This window comes from Oryzias latipes, chromosome 16 (assembly GCF_053564925.1).
Source record: "Oryzias latipes strain Hd-rR chromosome 16, Olatipes_Hd-rR_3.1".
NCBI classification, from domain to species: domain Eukaryota; kingdom Metazoa; phylum Chordata; class Actinopteri; order Beloniformes; family Adrianichthyidae; genus Oryzias; species Oryzias latipes.
The window spans coordinates 29,062,501-29,076,256 of NC_136252.1; the positions used below are offsets into that span (position 1 = coordinate 29,062,501).

A 13,756-nucleotide genomic window follows, 5' to 3' on the forward strand; every position below is an offset into this window, starting at 1 on the left:
TTCGTTTAATGAAACAGATACCCCCCAGTAAAGAAAAGATTATCTTAATATTGTCACCACTTACTGAAATGATGCAAATATAAACTCAAAAAATGATAAATACAAACTGAAGAGGAGCTTCGACTGAAATAGCTGCAGAAACATTTGGTTAAGAAGATATTTATTCAAGTACTGAAAAGGGGGAGATTCTGTGCTGAATTGAAGCAATGGCCTCACAATATTCAAAGACAATCTCTGCGAGTCATTTTAACAGCTGTAAACAGTTCATAGGTCGGACATTTCAAATGTAAACTATTTTACTTATTGCAAAAAGACCCAAGTAACCTATTCCAGACACCAAATAATAACATGGCAACTAGCATTACAGAGTGAAGCTTAGGCTGAAATTTGACCCCAACTTGGCAACCTAAACAGAGACAGAACATTGGAAAATACAATTTCAGCTTAACCATCTCCTTAGAAATTGTGAATCTTTTTCACCTTTAGCAAGTTTTTTTTTAAATCAAACAAGGAAAAAGTATGAATTAGATAGTTCATAAAATAAATAGTAACATAATGCATGTATTTCATAAAGACTTAAAGGTTAATTCTGATAGGTGCCTTTCCTTAACGGCCAATTACAGAGTTTTGATATGTAACGGTTTGTATTTCAGTTTTATGATTATTTATTGTTTAAGCATTAAGCTAAGAAGCTATAAAAAACCCCAATACATTTCATAAACCCTGATTTCTGTCCTTGTGACCACACAGCACAAAGTCAGGACGGTTTTGCTAAAAGCATTTGGCAGCTTTGCTGGGATCTGCTTGGCTTCACTAAAAATATTCTTTTTAATAAAATGTTGTTCATAGATTATCCTTTTATTTTAAATATCAAAGCAACAGAATTTGCTTTTGTTAATGAGCCACAGTACAAAACATCAGCAGCGTCTAAATCCTGATAGACCAACAGCTGCAAGAACTTCAGTACTTTTAATTACAGAACACTTTGACCTGGCGTGTTTCATTTACAATTTATTAGATAATTTTTCATCAATATAAACCCTCAAATAAAAGGTCTCAAATGAAAGTTAGAGACTTTTATAAAACCTGATACTGCATTTCAATATACAATAAAAAGAAAAGTCCTAAAAGGCTTTTGTAAATTCTTATAAATATGCATCTTTGTACCTGATGAGTTTCTAAATGACTGTTTGGTTATAAATAAAGTAGTTTAAAGAAATGATGTTTTATGGCAATCAAACCAAAAATAACTTGTGTGAAAAGTCTGCTAGTTTCGGATTCAGTTTATCAGTTTACATGATTAAGTTTCAAATATTTGTCTGGAAAGGACTAAAGATGTTGCTCCCAAGTGAAAATCTTGGAAGTTTTCAGTTCAAGAACAGAGGAAAATGGCCCAGCTATGAACAACAATCGTGTGTGCACGTTAAAGCAGCTGCCCAGTGTGAAAAAATGCATCGAAACTGCAGCACTGTGTCATTTCACCGCACCAGAAACACGTGAAGAATTCCCTAGATGAGAGGACAAAGTGTGCATCTCTTAGTGCAAAAGCCGTGTACTCGCTTGTTTTTTAAGAACGCGGCGAAGACCAGATTTCCTCCTGGGAGTCAGAATCTTCCAACTCCAAACCAGAAGTCCTAGATTTCCTAGCGCTTCTTGTTTGGTCTGCTCCATTTATGTTCGTCAGTGGTACGTAGGAGTAATCCCGACGTTCAGGAAAGTGAGACGCGGCGGATCCAGAGCACGCCGCCACGAGGTGAGCCATCAAGCTGGCCGACAGCAGAAAAGCCAGCAGGATGGTAATTATAAGCCACGTTCTCCTGTAGAGAAAGTTAGTTTTAGTTCCTGGAGCTTTAACAGACCTGTAGAAACATGATTATGTCAGTCAAAACAAACTTATTTCGGATGTAGATTTTTGCCTCATTACTGACGTGATTGTTCATTTTTGTCGAGTTCATATCGACCTAGCTCAGCAGTTCTCTCCCTTTTTCTATGTTTTCTATGTAAATAAAACAAAAACTCTTCCAGGAAGTTATTCTAAGAAGGTATTTATATACAGTCAATTTACTAGAAATAATTAACAAAAAAATAAAACATTTGCTTCATATAGTTCTTAGAGGAGCCTATGTCCACTAAAAAGACTTCCACACATTAATCAGTCATAATAAACACTAACCTGCACTGAAGTCTGAATGTGTGAGAAGAACAGACTCTGTACTTTATCTAAAGATCCACTCCGATTCAAAATCAGGTTTTTTGCATTTGTATAATGATGGAGGACATTAAGAAAATTAAGCTGAATTTGCATTTCTGAGTATTTTTTTATTAAAATGATGGTATATTAGGAGTAAATGCAATGCTTTTCAATGAAATAACACAAACTCATTCATAAAAAGAAATGTTTCTCATTTTTATCTGAAAAAGTAAGTCTTAAAAAAAGACTGAATGCAGATCTGCCTTAAAACAAAGCATGGTTCTCATTCATTCAATTTTATTTTATTTATACAGCCCAAATTCACAACAACAGTCGTCCCGATGGGCTTCGTATAGGTAATTGAAAAAGTTAAACATCAAATCAAAAAGATCATGAATCTCTGAAAAAGGATATTTAATGTCTTTATGACGCTGCAGTGCTGTTTGAGACGTCACAGCGTAACATCATAAATTATGTTAGGATTTTCCTCACATTGTTTTTGTTTTTTGGCAGGTTTGACGGCCATTTAATAGTCAAATTTAATTTTTAAACAAGCCACTAAATAATGTGGGTTTATGTGGCTAAAAAAAATATTTCATGACGAATTTTGCAGGAACATGGAGCTGTGTTTCACCATTATAACTTCATGATTATAATTTTAAAAAAATAGTTTTTTTTTTTTCTTTCCATCATTGAATCAAAGAATTAATATAGAAACAGCTTGACCCCAAATGCGACCCCTCTCTGTTTTGAAGGACATTGATTTTCTTCTTGGAAAGCCATAAAGCACAGACAGTAAAGATAAATGGTCAGAGATGAAAGACTTGACCTTTGACACTTACTCTGTTAAATGACGCTGCTCTCTATGAGCTTCTTCTTTATGTATCCAAGATGTAAACATCTTTGTGGCCAGACAATGTCCAGCTGTAGAGACGACAAAAACACTTTTCATTTGCAATGAACTTGAAATTTGATTGCATTAAAGTATGAAAATTACAAGAATACATATATATATATATGGTTTTAACAGTGCATTGACAATACTTTAGAGAAAAACATTTTAAACGATTCTCTGTTCTGCTATTTATGTTAGAAAACCTTTAGAAGAATTAACTTTCCCAAAATACATCAGGGTCTTTCTCCATGCCAGGTTTTTAATGTGTGTGATCTTTTGTGGCATCTCTACCTTTCCTCTCCAGTTCTCTGGGCTAAGCTCTGGCGTTTCTTGTTTTGCTTTGTCTCCTTGGTAATAGTCAAGCTATCCCTGAGCTAAGAGCTGTGACTCAATGACAATAAGCGCCGCCACTGACCTACAAAAGGCATAACAACAATTCAGTCATCACTTTCCATGTTTTTTCTCCCTCGATGACCCAAAATCCTAATTCTGAAGATGAATAGATTACACACTGCAGTTCAGGGGGGATTCTGAATACAATTCTGTTTTATTTAAACTACTGCTAAGTTTAAGGAAGCTAATGTGCAGGTGACTAACATTTCCAGTTCTTCCACTTGGTATCGCTTTGCTCTGTTTGGACAGACGGAAAAGAACAGACGGGTCTCTATTTGACTTGATGCAAATGACTCGACGTTGGTTAAACGGGAGCCCATGCAGGAAATGCAGAACAGCCCCAGCTGATAAGAGCATGAAAACAAACATTTGCTGAATTATGTTGATATTTAATGGGGTTCTACCTCTGTGTATGGTGTAGTTGGTCTCTCCTTGCAGGGTGGCGTTGCAGGTCCCAGTTTGAGGGTCACACGGACACAGGTCTTCACAGTGGCACTCCTGAGCGCAGGAAAGACCGAAGAAACCCAGAGGACACACTGACGGAACAAAAGACAGAGAAATATTTACTGAAAACTAACTAGTAGTGCAAAAAAGGGTACTCAAGTCTGCCTTCCATTTTAGATTATTCTGATAAAAGTAAAATATTAACCCAAGTAATGACTCAAGTTAGACATTTTTGGATAAATTGGGACATTTTCATTGTATGGCTTTGTGTTCGATTAAGCATTAGCCTTTAATACCTTGATCACATGTGTCACCATGGAAACCAGGCGGGCAGGCACAGCGCCCGTGAACGGGATCACAGGAACCGCCATTACCACAGGAGCAGGTGTGATTGCAGCCATCGCCGTAGAAACCTCGGACGCACTCTTCACAATAAAAACAAAACGTTCATATTTTAAATGAATCTGCCTAAATTTCATGCTCACACATGTTTGGCTAGAAGGAAGCATTGAAAAGGAGAAACACCTGTTATGCAAACTCCCATGCACAAACCCAAGTAACGTCCTCGACAACAGAAGACATAAAAATAACATTTACCGGGAACAATCAAATGTCCAGGCTTGGGATGAAGCTTTCTGCTTTAATCTTCGCTAGTCGTCATTTTGACTGCAGTCATTTGTTGTCAAACGTGATCTTTCAACAGGACTGTTCTCAACTGAAGAATTTAAGCATTTTTTCCAAATGAGCCATTCATCATCAGTCGTGTTGACTTTGTTTCTCATGAACTTTATTTAACAAGAGCCTTGCTGGGTTGGAGATGTACTTCTCTGCAGGTCTTTATAAAAACGTTTGTTTCTCTTTATAACTAGAGATTTCTTGACATTCTATTGCTTGAATTCTACATTTCCTTTTCCTGGACTGATGAGCTGCATAACAGCACATCTAAGATAATCTGTAAAACTTTATGCACCAAGCAGCAAACTAACCAAACAAGCACAGCACATGCATGTGTGTGTGTGTTTTTTTTTTTTTACCGTAGCTGCAGTTTTCTCCCCTCCATCCAGCATCACAGACACAGCCATCTGCAGGACAGAGGAGATGTGGGATGCATCACTGCACTTCAGAAAGAAATATAGTAGAAATATACAATATAAAGACTCACTCCAATAACTTGGGCCTTTCCATTGGTCTTTTAATTATAATTATGCCATATTTAGCTAAATAAATCTAACTTTGTTTTCTAGGACATTGTTTCTGCAGAGCAGCAATGGTTCATTAGTATTTTGCGGGACTGCATGGGCGGGACTGTTGGCACGGAGCAACATAATAATGTTGTGGCCCGCCCCGTGCATTTTCTTCTTAAAAATAAAAAAAGAAGCTATTTTTCATGTTTTCTGTCTGCTCCCGATTAACAACAATTAGAATAAAGAAATACCGGTACTCGGAAATGCAATTTTAAGCTTCATTTTCTTTATACATGGCCTCCATCGTCAGAACATGCCCCAAGAATGTTAAAAACACAATTTCCATTGGAGTGGGTCTTTACATAAACAGAAAAGAAGAGAATCTTTCTTAAATGAGCAGCTACAATTCTAAAAGTTGTCTTTAAAATGCAATCAGATCTGTTTAGAAGAGGAATCTTATAGTTTTCCACCAAGATCCTTCTATATCTAACATTTTTGTGATTTTTACACATTTTACCATTGGTTCCATTTGAACAACTGTCTATTTGTATCTTACTGGGAGTGCAGACTCCATGGGATCCACATTGAGATGGCTGACACAGCAGAGAATCACAGGCCTCCCCCTGCCAGCCCCTCCCACACCGACACAGTCCGTCCACACACTCCCCGTGCCCACTGCAGTTTTCTGGCTTGCATGATTTCTGATGGACACAGAAGATGGTCGACACATCCCGTCCACAGCGCCAACGGTTGTCTGATGTGCTGCAGACGAGGACGAGATTATAAATTAATACAGCTAGCTGACGATGAATGATCCTAGTGACACAGCTAGACGGAGAATAACAGCCGTCCAAATGTGAATGGTCACACTTTTAGTAGCTCACCAATGATCAGAGGGGTAGCTGGCCAAGGAGCCATTAATCACACAGGTGGAAGACCCGCCTCCATCCAAATTTATGGCATTGACTACTCCTTGTTCCTTCAGAAATGTTGCCACGTCCCACAGATTCATGCTGGAGGGACAGAAATAGACAAAAGGGAAAAGCTGAAGAGAAAGACTTCCTAGACTGAGCCAGGCCATGACAGAGAGGAGCGCAAAGAATCAAACAAATGCATGAATGAAAAAATGTCAGGAGGACAGTTTGGGCTTTTTGATCTTCTCAGATACTGAGATTATTAAAAATTAGCGGGTTAATGCTAAAGAAACAAATAAAAGGAGAAATTTGACCTAATATTTAAGACAAAAATGATAATAACATTGAGTATTTAAGAGTACAAGACAAAATACCTCAAGATGCAAGCATTACTTTCTAAAGTCAAAGCAGAGGCTGCTTGTTAAACGAATTGACGGCTTCAGATCGCAGCTTTGTTCCAGCTGGCTTTGACATGTTTCATGGAGCGTCTGCCAGCCTGCTATTGATTAAAAATTAACATGTTCAGACATATGTGCTGTGCCTTTCATTAACAACAACACAAGTACGTCGAGTCACCCTGGGGTCACTGCTCTAAGAGAAGAGCAGATCAATACAACCCACTCATGGAAGGATCTGAAGTGACACCAGGCTCACAAGAAGGCCGCACCGCTAACATGAGCTTGGGGTGGTGAGGGCATGTAAGCTAGCAGGAGAGAGTGTAAACAAAGGGATGATGGGTAATGAGGCCAGGCTTACTTCTGCGCCAACAGTCCCACCCATAACTCAGAGGCTAATTTCTAATGAACTCCTGCAGAAACTATGTCTTAGAAAACGACACAGGTTTTTTGAGTTTGGCTAAAATGGGATGATCGTAATTAAAAAAAAACGGTGGGAACGCTTTTAAAATAGATCAAAAGGTGATTGGAGTGGAACTTTAAAGTAAATGCACTTTAACTGATTTTATGGATTACCAAAATGCTTAGTTATAGGACTTTACTAGTTAAAAAATGTTAAATTGCTTAACATGAAACTCTTTTGTAGTAATGCCTCTTCAGTTTTATACAGAAATTACAGATTTGGTTACTACTTAAGTAAAACACAGCAGTATGAGTTTGATTCATTTTGAAATCTCACTCTGTTCTTTCTGTTTTGTTTCTTTCTAAAGAACAACAAACTCAAACCCACTTTATCAGGTTTAAATATAAAACCTCAAGTTCCATTTAATCAATGTTTACTTTTCTTACCCCCTGTTTCCCGTTTGCCCATCAATTTGAAACAGGATTATATTTCCGTCTCCATCATGACCCACTGCAGTCCGGGCCGACACCACATTCACAAAGTAGCTTAGGTTCCCTAATGAAAAAAAACAACAACAGGTGAGTCTTTTTTAAGTTCTAATACGAAATTATATGATAAATATCATCAATTCCTGTTTTCATTCACAATTCAAAATTAATCCAAGAGGAAAACTTCTGGATTTGAATTAAATTATTTTGCCCTTAATACCTAAAAAGAAAGAAAGCCTACTTTGTAAAAGCACAATCCTTATATGGAATTAATTTTTAAACAACAAAAAGACTAAATAAAAAATGAAACTAAAAGGATCACTAATAAAAATGTAAACACCCAAAGAATGAGGTCCACTATCAGTGAACCAAACGTTGAATTCCAGCCACCTGTTCTGCCACATTTTACTTGTGGTTTTGCTTTTGAATGGGCTCTAGAAAATCAACTGAAGCTTTGAGCCCTGAGGTGAACTGGGCCACATACTTTCACTTCTGCCCCTGCTAACCAAACATGACACCACCATGTTTTATTGGGGAGATGAGATTACGTGAGGTCAGGGGCGAGTCTTCGTACCACTCAGACTATAGGTCAGCAATGCAGATGCTGTTACTTTTATTTACATCATTCTGGCACTTTTGGAGGCTCAGTTTGTAAACTGAAAAATACTGCAAATACTTGGGGCTGTAAGCTAGCAGGAGAGCATGTAAACAGAGAGCTCTCAGTAACGGGGAAGGGAAGGGGGGCTTGGGCTCCTCCACAACAATGGCCCCGCCCACAACTTAGAGGCAAGTTCACTGCTGCACTGCAGAAACTATGTTTACACAGCTCTTTGATTTGGGCAAAAAGATAGGATTGGATTGGGACAACTAACTGCAGCAAGACACGTTCCCTTTAAACTCTAAAGGAACCCACCAGATTTGCTATGAAAAAGTTGATTTTAGTATTAAATGACGTGTTTTTTTTCTTCCAAGTGTCACCACGTACCTGTTTCTTGGCTTTTTCCGCACTCTGCCTCCAGACTCTGATTGATGTAAATCTCGCTGTCTCTCAACAGCCATATGACGCCACTGACCAGCTGAACAAACGGGTTCGACTGATCCAAAACATCTTCCTGCGACAGATACCTGGCGGAACCAAGCAAATGCCAAAATGTTAAGGAAACAAACCCCAAACTATAAAAGCAGACCAAGATCCTCCCCGTTTCATTGTTAGAGGGGACTTTCTGGTTGATTTCATATCTTAAAGTACACAAAAAAGGAAAAGAAAACAGGTGAGAATGGTTGGTGCAAACTACAATATGGCATCTGACTCTAATTTCTGTTTTGAGTCAGACTTTGGTTTGCGTCTATAAAAACGCACCAGGACAATGTTCCAACAAACCCAACAGAGCAGAAACCTGCTTTTGTTTGTTTTTCAGTTTTAAGGAAACCAAGAAAGGAATTTCTGAGGTTCCTTACCTCAAGCTATCAGAAAACATACCGTAAAAATCCTTACACCAGGTTTACACGTGAGCCAGGACTGTAAAGTGAATTGTGCTGAATTCAATAATGTTTAGATCTATTCTTGAATATAAAATCCGGCAGGGTTCATTTACCCAACATTACTTTTGTTTCATAACTAGTTTGATGGTTGCACAACACAAACAGTAGTTTAATGTGTTTGCTGAGGTCGGGTTATCCACAATAAACAGGTTGGTGGCAGTGAGTCACGCAGACATGAACTTATCACCTGAAGATTGTTTTTGAGTTTTTGTTTAAACTGGACCGGGGGTTACGCTGTCATTTACAGGCCCACACAAACAGGAAGCCACACGGCTGCAATTGTGGTGAACTTCACACAGTCTCAGAGGAGGTCAGTGGCAAACATGAAATAAGATGGTGTTTTAGAAATGTGAGGTCAGGTGAACAGATCAAGAAGAACAGACTTAGGCTGGCTCAGTTTTCGGAAACCCAGAAGCTTTTGTCTGGAATACTGTCCACAGCAGCACGGTGGACATTTCCCACAAATTGACAGCATGTCTTACAAAGATACCCATCCGAATATATCTCTATGAGGTCATTTGGCCAACAGGTAAAAGTCTTCTCATCTGAAAGGCATTTCACCAAAACATTTTATTTTATTTTCCATGATTTATGAAGGGCATACCTACTGAGGAACTTATTTTAAGACAAAACGGTAAAACCTGCAGTTCATAGAGTTTCATTTACTGAAGAAACGTGGCCTTTGGGGGAAATCGGCTGAGAGGTTTACATGCACATGAATAAACACGTTTCCACATCTCCACTATCGATTATTTCACCTTTGCAAAGTTTAGGGCTGAGTATCACAGCAGCATGTCAGCAAATTTGTTTTTGAGAACTCGGATTTGCGGAAAAAAGAAAAAGAAACCAGGTTTCCTCTAAATCCTCTACTCTGGCTCAAGATAAAAAGTATTTTGTTGACCCAGTTACTGGAGAAAATCAATTGTAATCTGATTATTTTAGCAAATGTCAAGTAAAAATACAGTGGAGAAACTGTATTGATAGAATAAATACAAGTATAAATTGTAGAAAATATTAATGGATAAATGCAGGCAAATACTAAACACACAAAGCATTGCAGAAATTATCTAAAGCAGTGATCTCCAACCTTTTTCAAGGCACAGACTGGTTTAACGTTAGACAATATTTTCACCCACCCGCTGAAGTTGGCATCTGATTTTTTTTTTGTTTAGCTGCCAGTGTCCTTTAACTTTTGAAGGTAACGTTTATTCTCATCCTCTGTAAAATATCTGCAGCTCCTTTTGACTATTTTTACACTAGATTTAGTGCAGGAACCATTAAAAGGTGATATAGATTCCCCAACAACTCATAACTACCAAAGTGGAAGCTAAAAAAACAAAAAAATCAGATGCCAACTTCAGCCTCGTCCAACGCCATGAATAAATACTGGAAAAAAAAAAAAAAGTCAGTAAAGCTGGTATTTTGCAAAAGTTAATAAATCTGAACCCACCATTTGAGCACAGCTAATAGCAGCATCCTATTAACATTAGACAGGCGGTTGCTGACTATTCCGCATTATTATTATGCTTTGTGGGAACTGTCAATATAAATCCATATTTGGAGTAAAGACTCCTGCCTTTTGTCTACAAAATGCAGCTTTCTTTTATTTTGAAGTGGAATGCTCTTCTCCTGTTTCCTCTCTGGATCTTTTCTGCACCAACAAACTTTACAAGTCTGTTGGCTTTTTGTCAACTTTCCTAGCTAAGGGGTTTCAGTCCAGCGGTCAGCGCAGCCGCTTTAGCAAGTGGCGACTTGTCATGTGTCAGGAATATGTCATATGCGGTGGGGAAACTCCAAATTAAAACTCCCTTTAGAATCAGCTCATAGATGAATTTGAAAAACTGTGAAACCAACTGTTCCTCAGACCAGTACCGATCCGCGGCCTGGGGGTTGGGGACCACTGATCTAGGCCTTTACGAGAACACAGATCCTAAGGCAGAGTTTTATCAAACCCCTTCCTGTTGGACAGTTTGTTCTTTGAAGGTTCTTGCACACCTAAAAAAGTACACAATCTTGATGTAACATGTTCAGTCATTCCACGTTTATAGTTTGGTTTTAATGATTTTAGTATTTTTATGCAGGACTTCTTACCCAAAAATCAAGCTGCCGTCTCTCCTAATCCCAAACTGGGCGTTTTGCACTCCCCCACTGTCTTGCACAAGCCTTCCATTGCTCACCACGTTTCCCAAACACTGCCCTGACTTGGTGTTGAAGAAGCCAGCGTTCTGGGCATACAGACACCCGGCAGCTTTGGCCGTCTCCTCCACCGATACCCTATGGTTGTTTTTGCAGCCATCTGGCCCTCCAGGTTCCAGCACAGACAGTGTCTGCAGCGGGTCATGGACCACTGTCAAGCGACCTGGAAGCAAAGGCGTAAAAAACAAAAGAAAATATTCACATGGTCTATCTAAGAGGAACCATTGAATGCTTTATGGTTTCTTTAGTGACAATAAATCCAATTTCTAATTTAAAGGATTAGCCCCATTTCTGGTTGATCCATCTGGACACCAATTTTAAACGTACAACAAATAGAGATTAACTCCAAGTTAAACCCAAAAATGAGATCAATCTATACTCTGAAAAAAAAGGAACAGTTCCCTTAACCTGTGATTAGTTACCGTAAACCCATCCAGAAGGAGCCTTCGTCACAAACACATTAGACTTAGCAACCGGCTGTCCGGTTTGGTGACTGGGATGCGAGCTTTCATGGGTGGTGTTTCCATGAATGATGGGCTGACAATCTCGGACGTGACGGTGAGAGTGGGCGGGTCCATGTCCGTTAGCATAAGGTAGGAGCAGGTCATCATCCAGAGAAGAGCTACAATTGAAAAAATGGATTATATTACAGAAAAAGACTATTCACACGTCATTTTCTAAATATGAGCAGCTAGTGCTGAACTTCTTTCTTGGCCACATGGACCCTGAGGAAGGGTTAGGGTTAGGTTAATATGTGCGACCAACAACAACATTTAGCCTTGGACGCATTTAAAATAGCAATGTGCATCTTGGCTGAATGTATTGCGTATTGCAAACATGAATTTCCATCAGTTTTTGCACTTGGCCATACGTAAACACGTGAATTACATGAGTCTTTTAGAAAAGCGCATCACAAATGGCAAAAGAAAAAAAAAACATTAATTCATTTTGCATCCACCGTCTTGTCTTAACTACTTATTAAAATCATTCAAATGAATGAACTCTAAAGAGTAAGGAAATAAAATGGATACATGTATGAATAAAAGCTTAGTTATTACGTACATTTTAACCTATGTTTATCTAATTCGTATTTAATAGTTACATTTTTTTATGATCCTACTTTACCGCAAATTATACATTTCTTACTAAAAGTATTTGCTTAGGTGGCTTTAGGCTCACATGAACCTAAAGTTATGCATACTATCTTTACTTCATAGGATTTAATACGACACTAGATTTAAAGCTTCAACTTTTTGGAAGGTCTCTCTACATAAAGTTCAGGAGGGTTTTTGGAAATGCTTGCTCTTTATGTCAGGGGCACATTCGTTATATCGGACACTGCTGTCCCTGACAGTCTGCATGACTACCGTATTTTAGACACCTTTGAGCACCGAAATTATTTGGACTTCTGGGAATGTTGTATAATTAATTACATTAATTTAGTAGTGGCACCACCGTGTGGTCAAAACGGCTAACTACCACAATAAGTCAACAGGAACTATCCACTTCCTTGAAAAATAAAAGCAAATGTGGCGTCGCGTCTTGTGACTAACCCTGCACGTGTTAGCATGAACTTTACTAATTATGTCGAAATGTAAAGAAACTATCAACATAGTGATGTCATTCATATAACCACATGTTCAACTGTAGTACTTAAAATGATTAAATTGAAGGGTCTCTATCGATAAGTGTAGAAAGAGATTCAACAGTTCAAAGGTTTAAAACTAAGTCGCTGTTATTACTCGACAGCTGGCGAGTAAAGTTGGATTCAGTTTCTGTTCAGTTTATATTAAAATTAAAATAGTAAATTGCTTATAAATTTCAACCAACAATCGCATACAAAGTAAATTCACCTGTAGTAATTTAAAAAAAGAATGATTAAGCACTCCAGTGCATAAGTTTAAGCGTCTTAACAAGCTAACATTAGCATTTAGCAAAAACAAAACAAAAAAGAAAAGACGAAAAGAAAACTTACCGATAGTTTTTCGCCAGAGACACCCGAAGGCAAAGGATCAATAACAACGACCAAAAACACGCACATTTCACCGAGTCTGCTGCCATGTGAGGCGTAGAGCGACCATGTCAAACTCCCCACTCCTCCACCTAACACACAAGGGCCTGTCTGCATCATCATCAAAAACCACAAAAGTTACTTCCGGTTTTACTAAAAAATAAAGGTTGACAACAACAGTCAGCACACAAAATCAGGGATGAAAAGGAAACAGATCATGACATTGGTTGAATTGATTTGATGGACAAATGTGGAAACAGATGTTTGTATTATGTTAGAACTGAATTGATTTAATGGACAAATGTGGAAACAGATGTTTATATTATGTTAGAACTTTAAACGCAAAATAAACCAGCTTAACCGAACTTTTACTTTAATTTACATAAATTTGTTTTCATACGGTGAATAAAAACTTATAAAATGTAATTACTTGAAATATTTTGCTAAAATATGCTTTTTTATTTTTTCTCTTAATTTGGCAACGGACTCTTTATTTCCGGTAAGTTACAAAACTCACACATTTACATGTTTTATTTATATTTCTGCTTTAAACCTGTTTTCTATTTTATTTGAAATTCACTTTAAATATATATGTATATATACACGAAACATAAACAATATTAGGGAGGTTTTGCTAAAAAACGAAACACATCTCGAAATTTGATTTTAAGAAATGATCGAAGGGTCAGGGGAAATGTTT

At 37.9% G+C, this 13,756-nt stretch overlaps 1 protein-coding gene across 2 annotated transcripts; it reads right to left on the bottom strand.

Annotated features, from left to right (window-relative positions):
• Nucleotides 1-143: 143 nt before the first annotated feature.
• Nucleotides 144-13,202, bottom strand: nagpa (N-acetylglucosamine-1-phosphodiester alpha-N-acetylglucosaminidase). 2 transcript variants are annotated; one of them, XM_023964415.2, is made up of 12 exons: nucleotides 13,021-13,202; nucleotides 11,468-11,667; nucleotides 10,941-11,208; nucleotides 8,293-8,432; nucleotides 7,266-7,374; nucleotides 5,992-6,120; nucleotides 5,664-5,869; nucleotides 4,958-5,005; nucleotides 4,220-4,348; nucleotides 3,884-4,015; nucleotides 3,034-3,115; nucleotides 144-1,817 (listed from the first exon to the last, which is right to left on the bottom strand). In XM_023964415.2, the coding sequence occupies exons 1-12, from the start codon at nucleotides 13,104-13,106 to the stop codon at nucleotides 1,568-1,570; spliced, it is 1,779 nt and encodes a 592-aa protein (XP_023820183.1). In that variant the 5' UTR covers nucleotides 13,107-13,202; the 3' UTR covers nucleotides 144-1,567. The 2 variants fall into 2 exon arrangements, with proteins under 2 accessions (XP_023820183.1, XP_078789094.1); XM_078932968.1 differs by lacking the exon at nucleotides 144-1,817 and having other exon boundaries at nucleotides 3,034-3,501.
• Between the last annotated feature and the right edge of the window lie 554 nt (nucleotides 13,203-13,756).

Coding starts and splice junctions, on each gene's coding strand:
- nagpa (XM_023964415.2), bottom strand. CDS start 13,106: ATGGCAGCAGACTCGGTGAAATGTGCGTGTTTTTGGTCGTTGTTATTG. Junction 11,209..11,467: donor TCCTTCTGGATGGGTTTACG/GTAACTAATCAC, acceptor CTTTGCTTCCAG/GTCGCTTGACAGTGGTCCAT. Junction 8,433..10,940: donor GACGGCAGCTTGATTTTTGG/GTAAGAAGTCCT, acceptor TGGTTCCGCCAG/GTATCTGTCGCAGGAAGATG.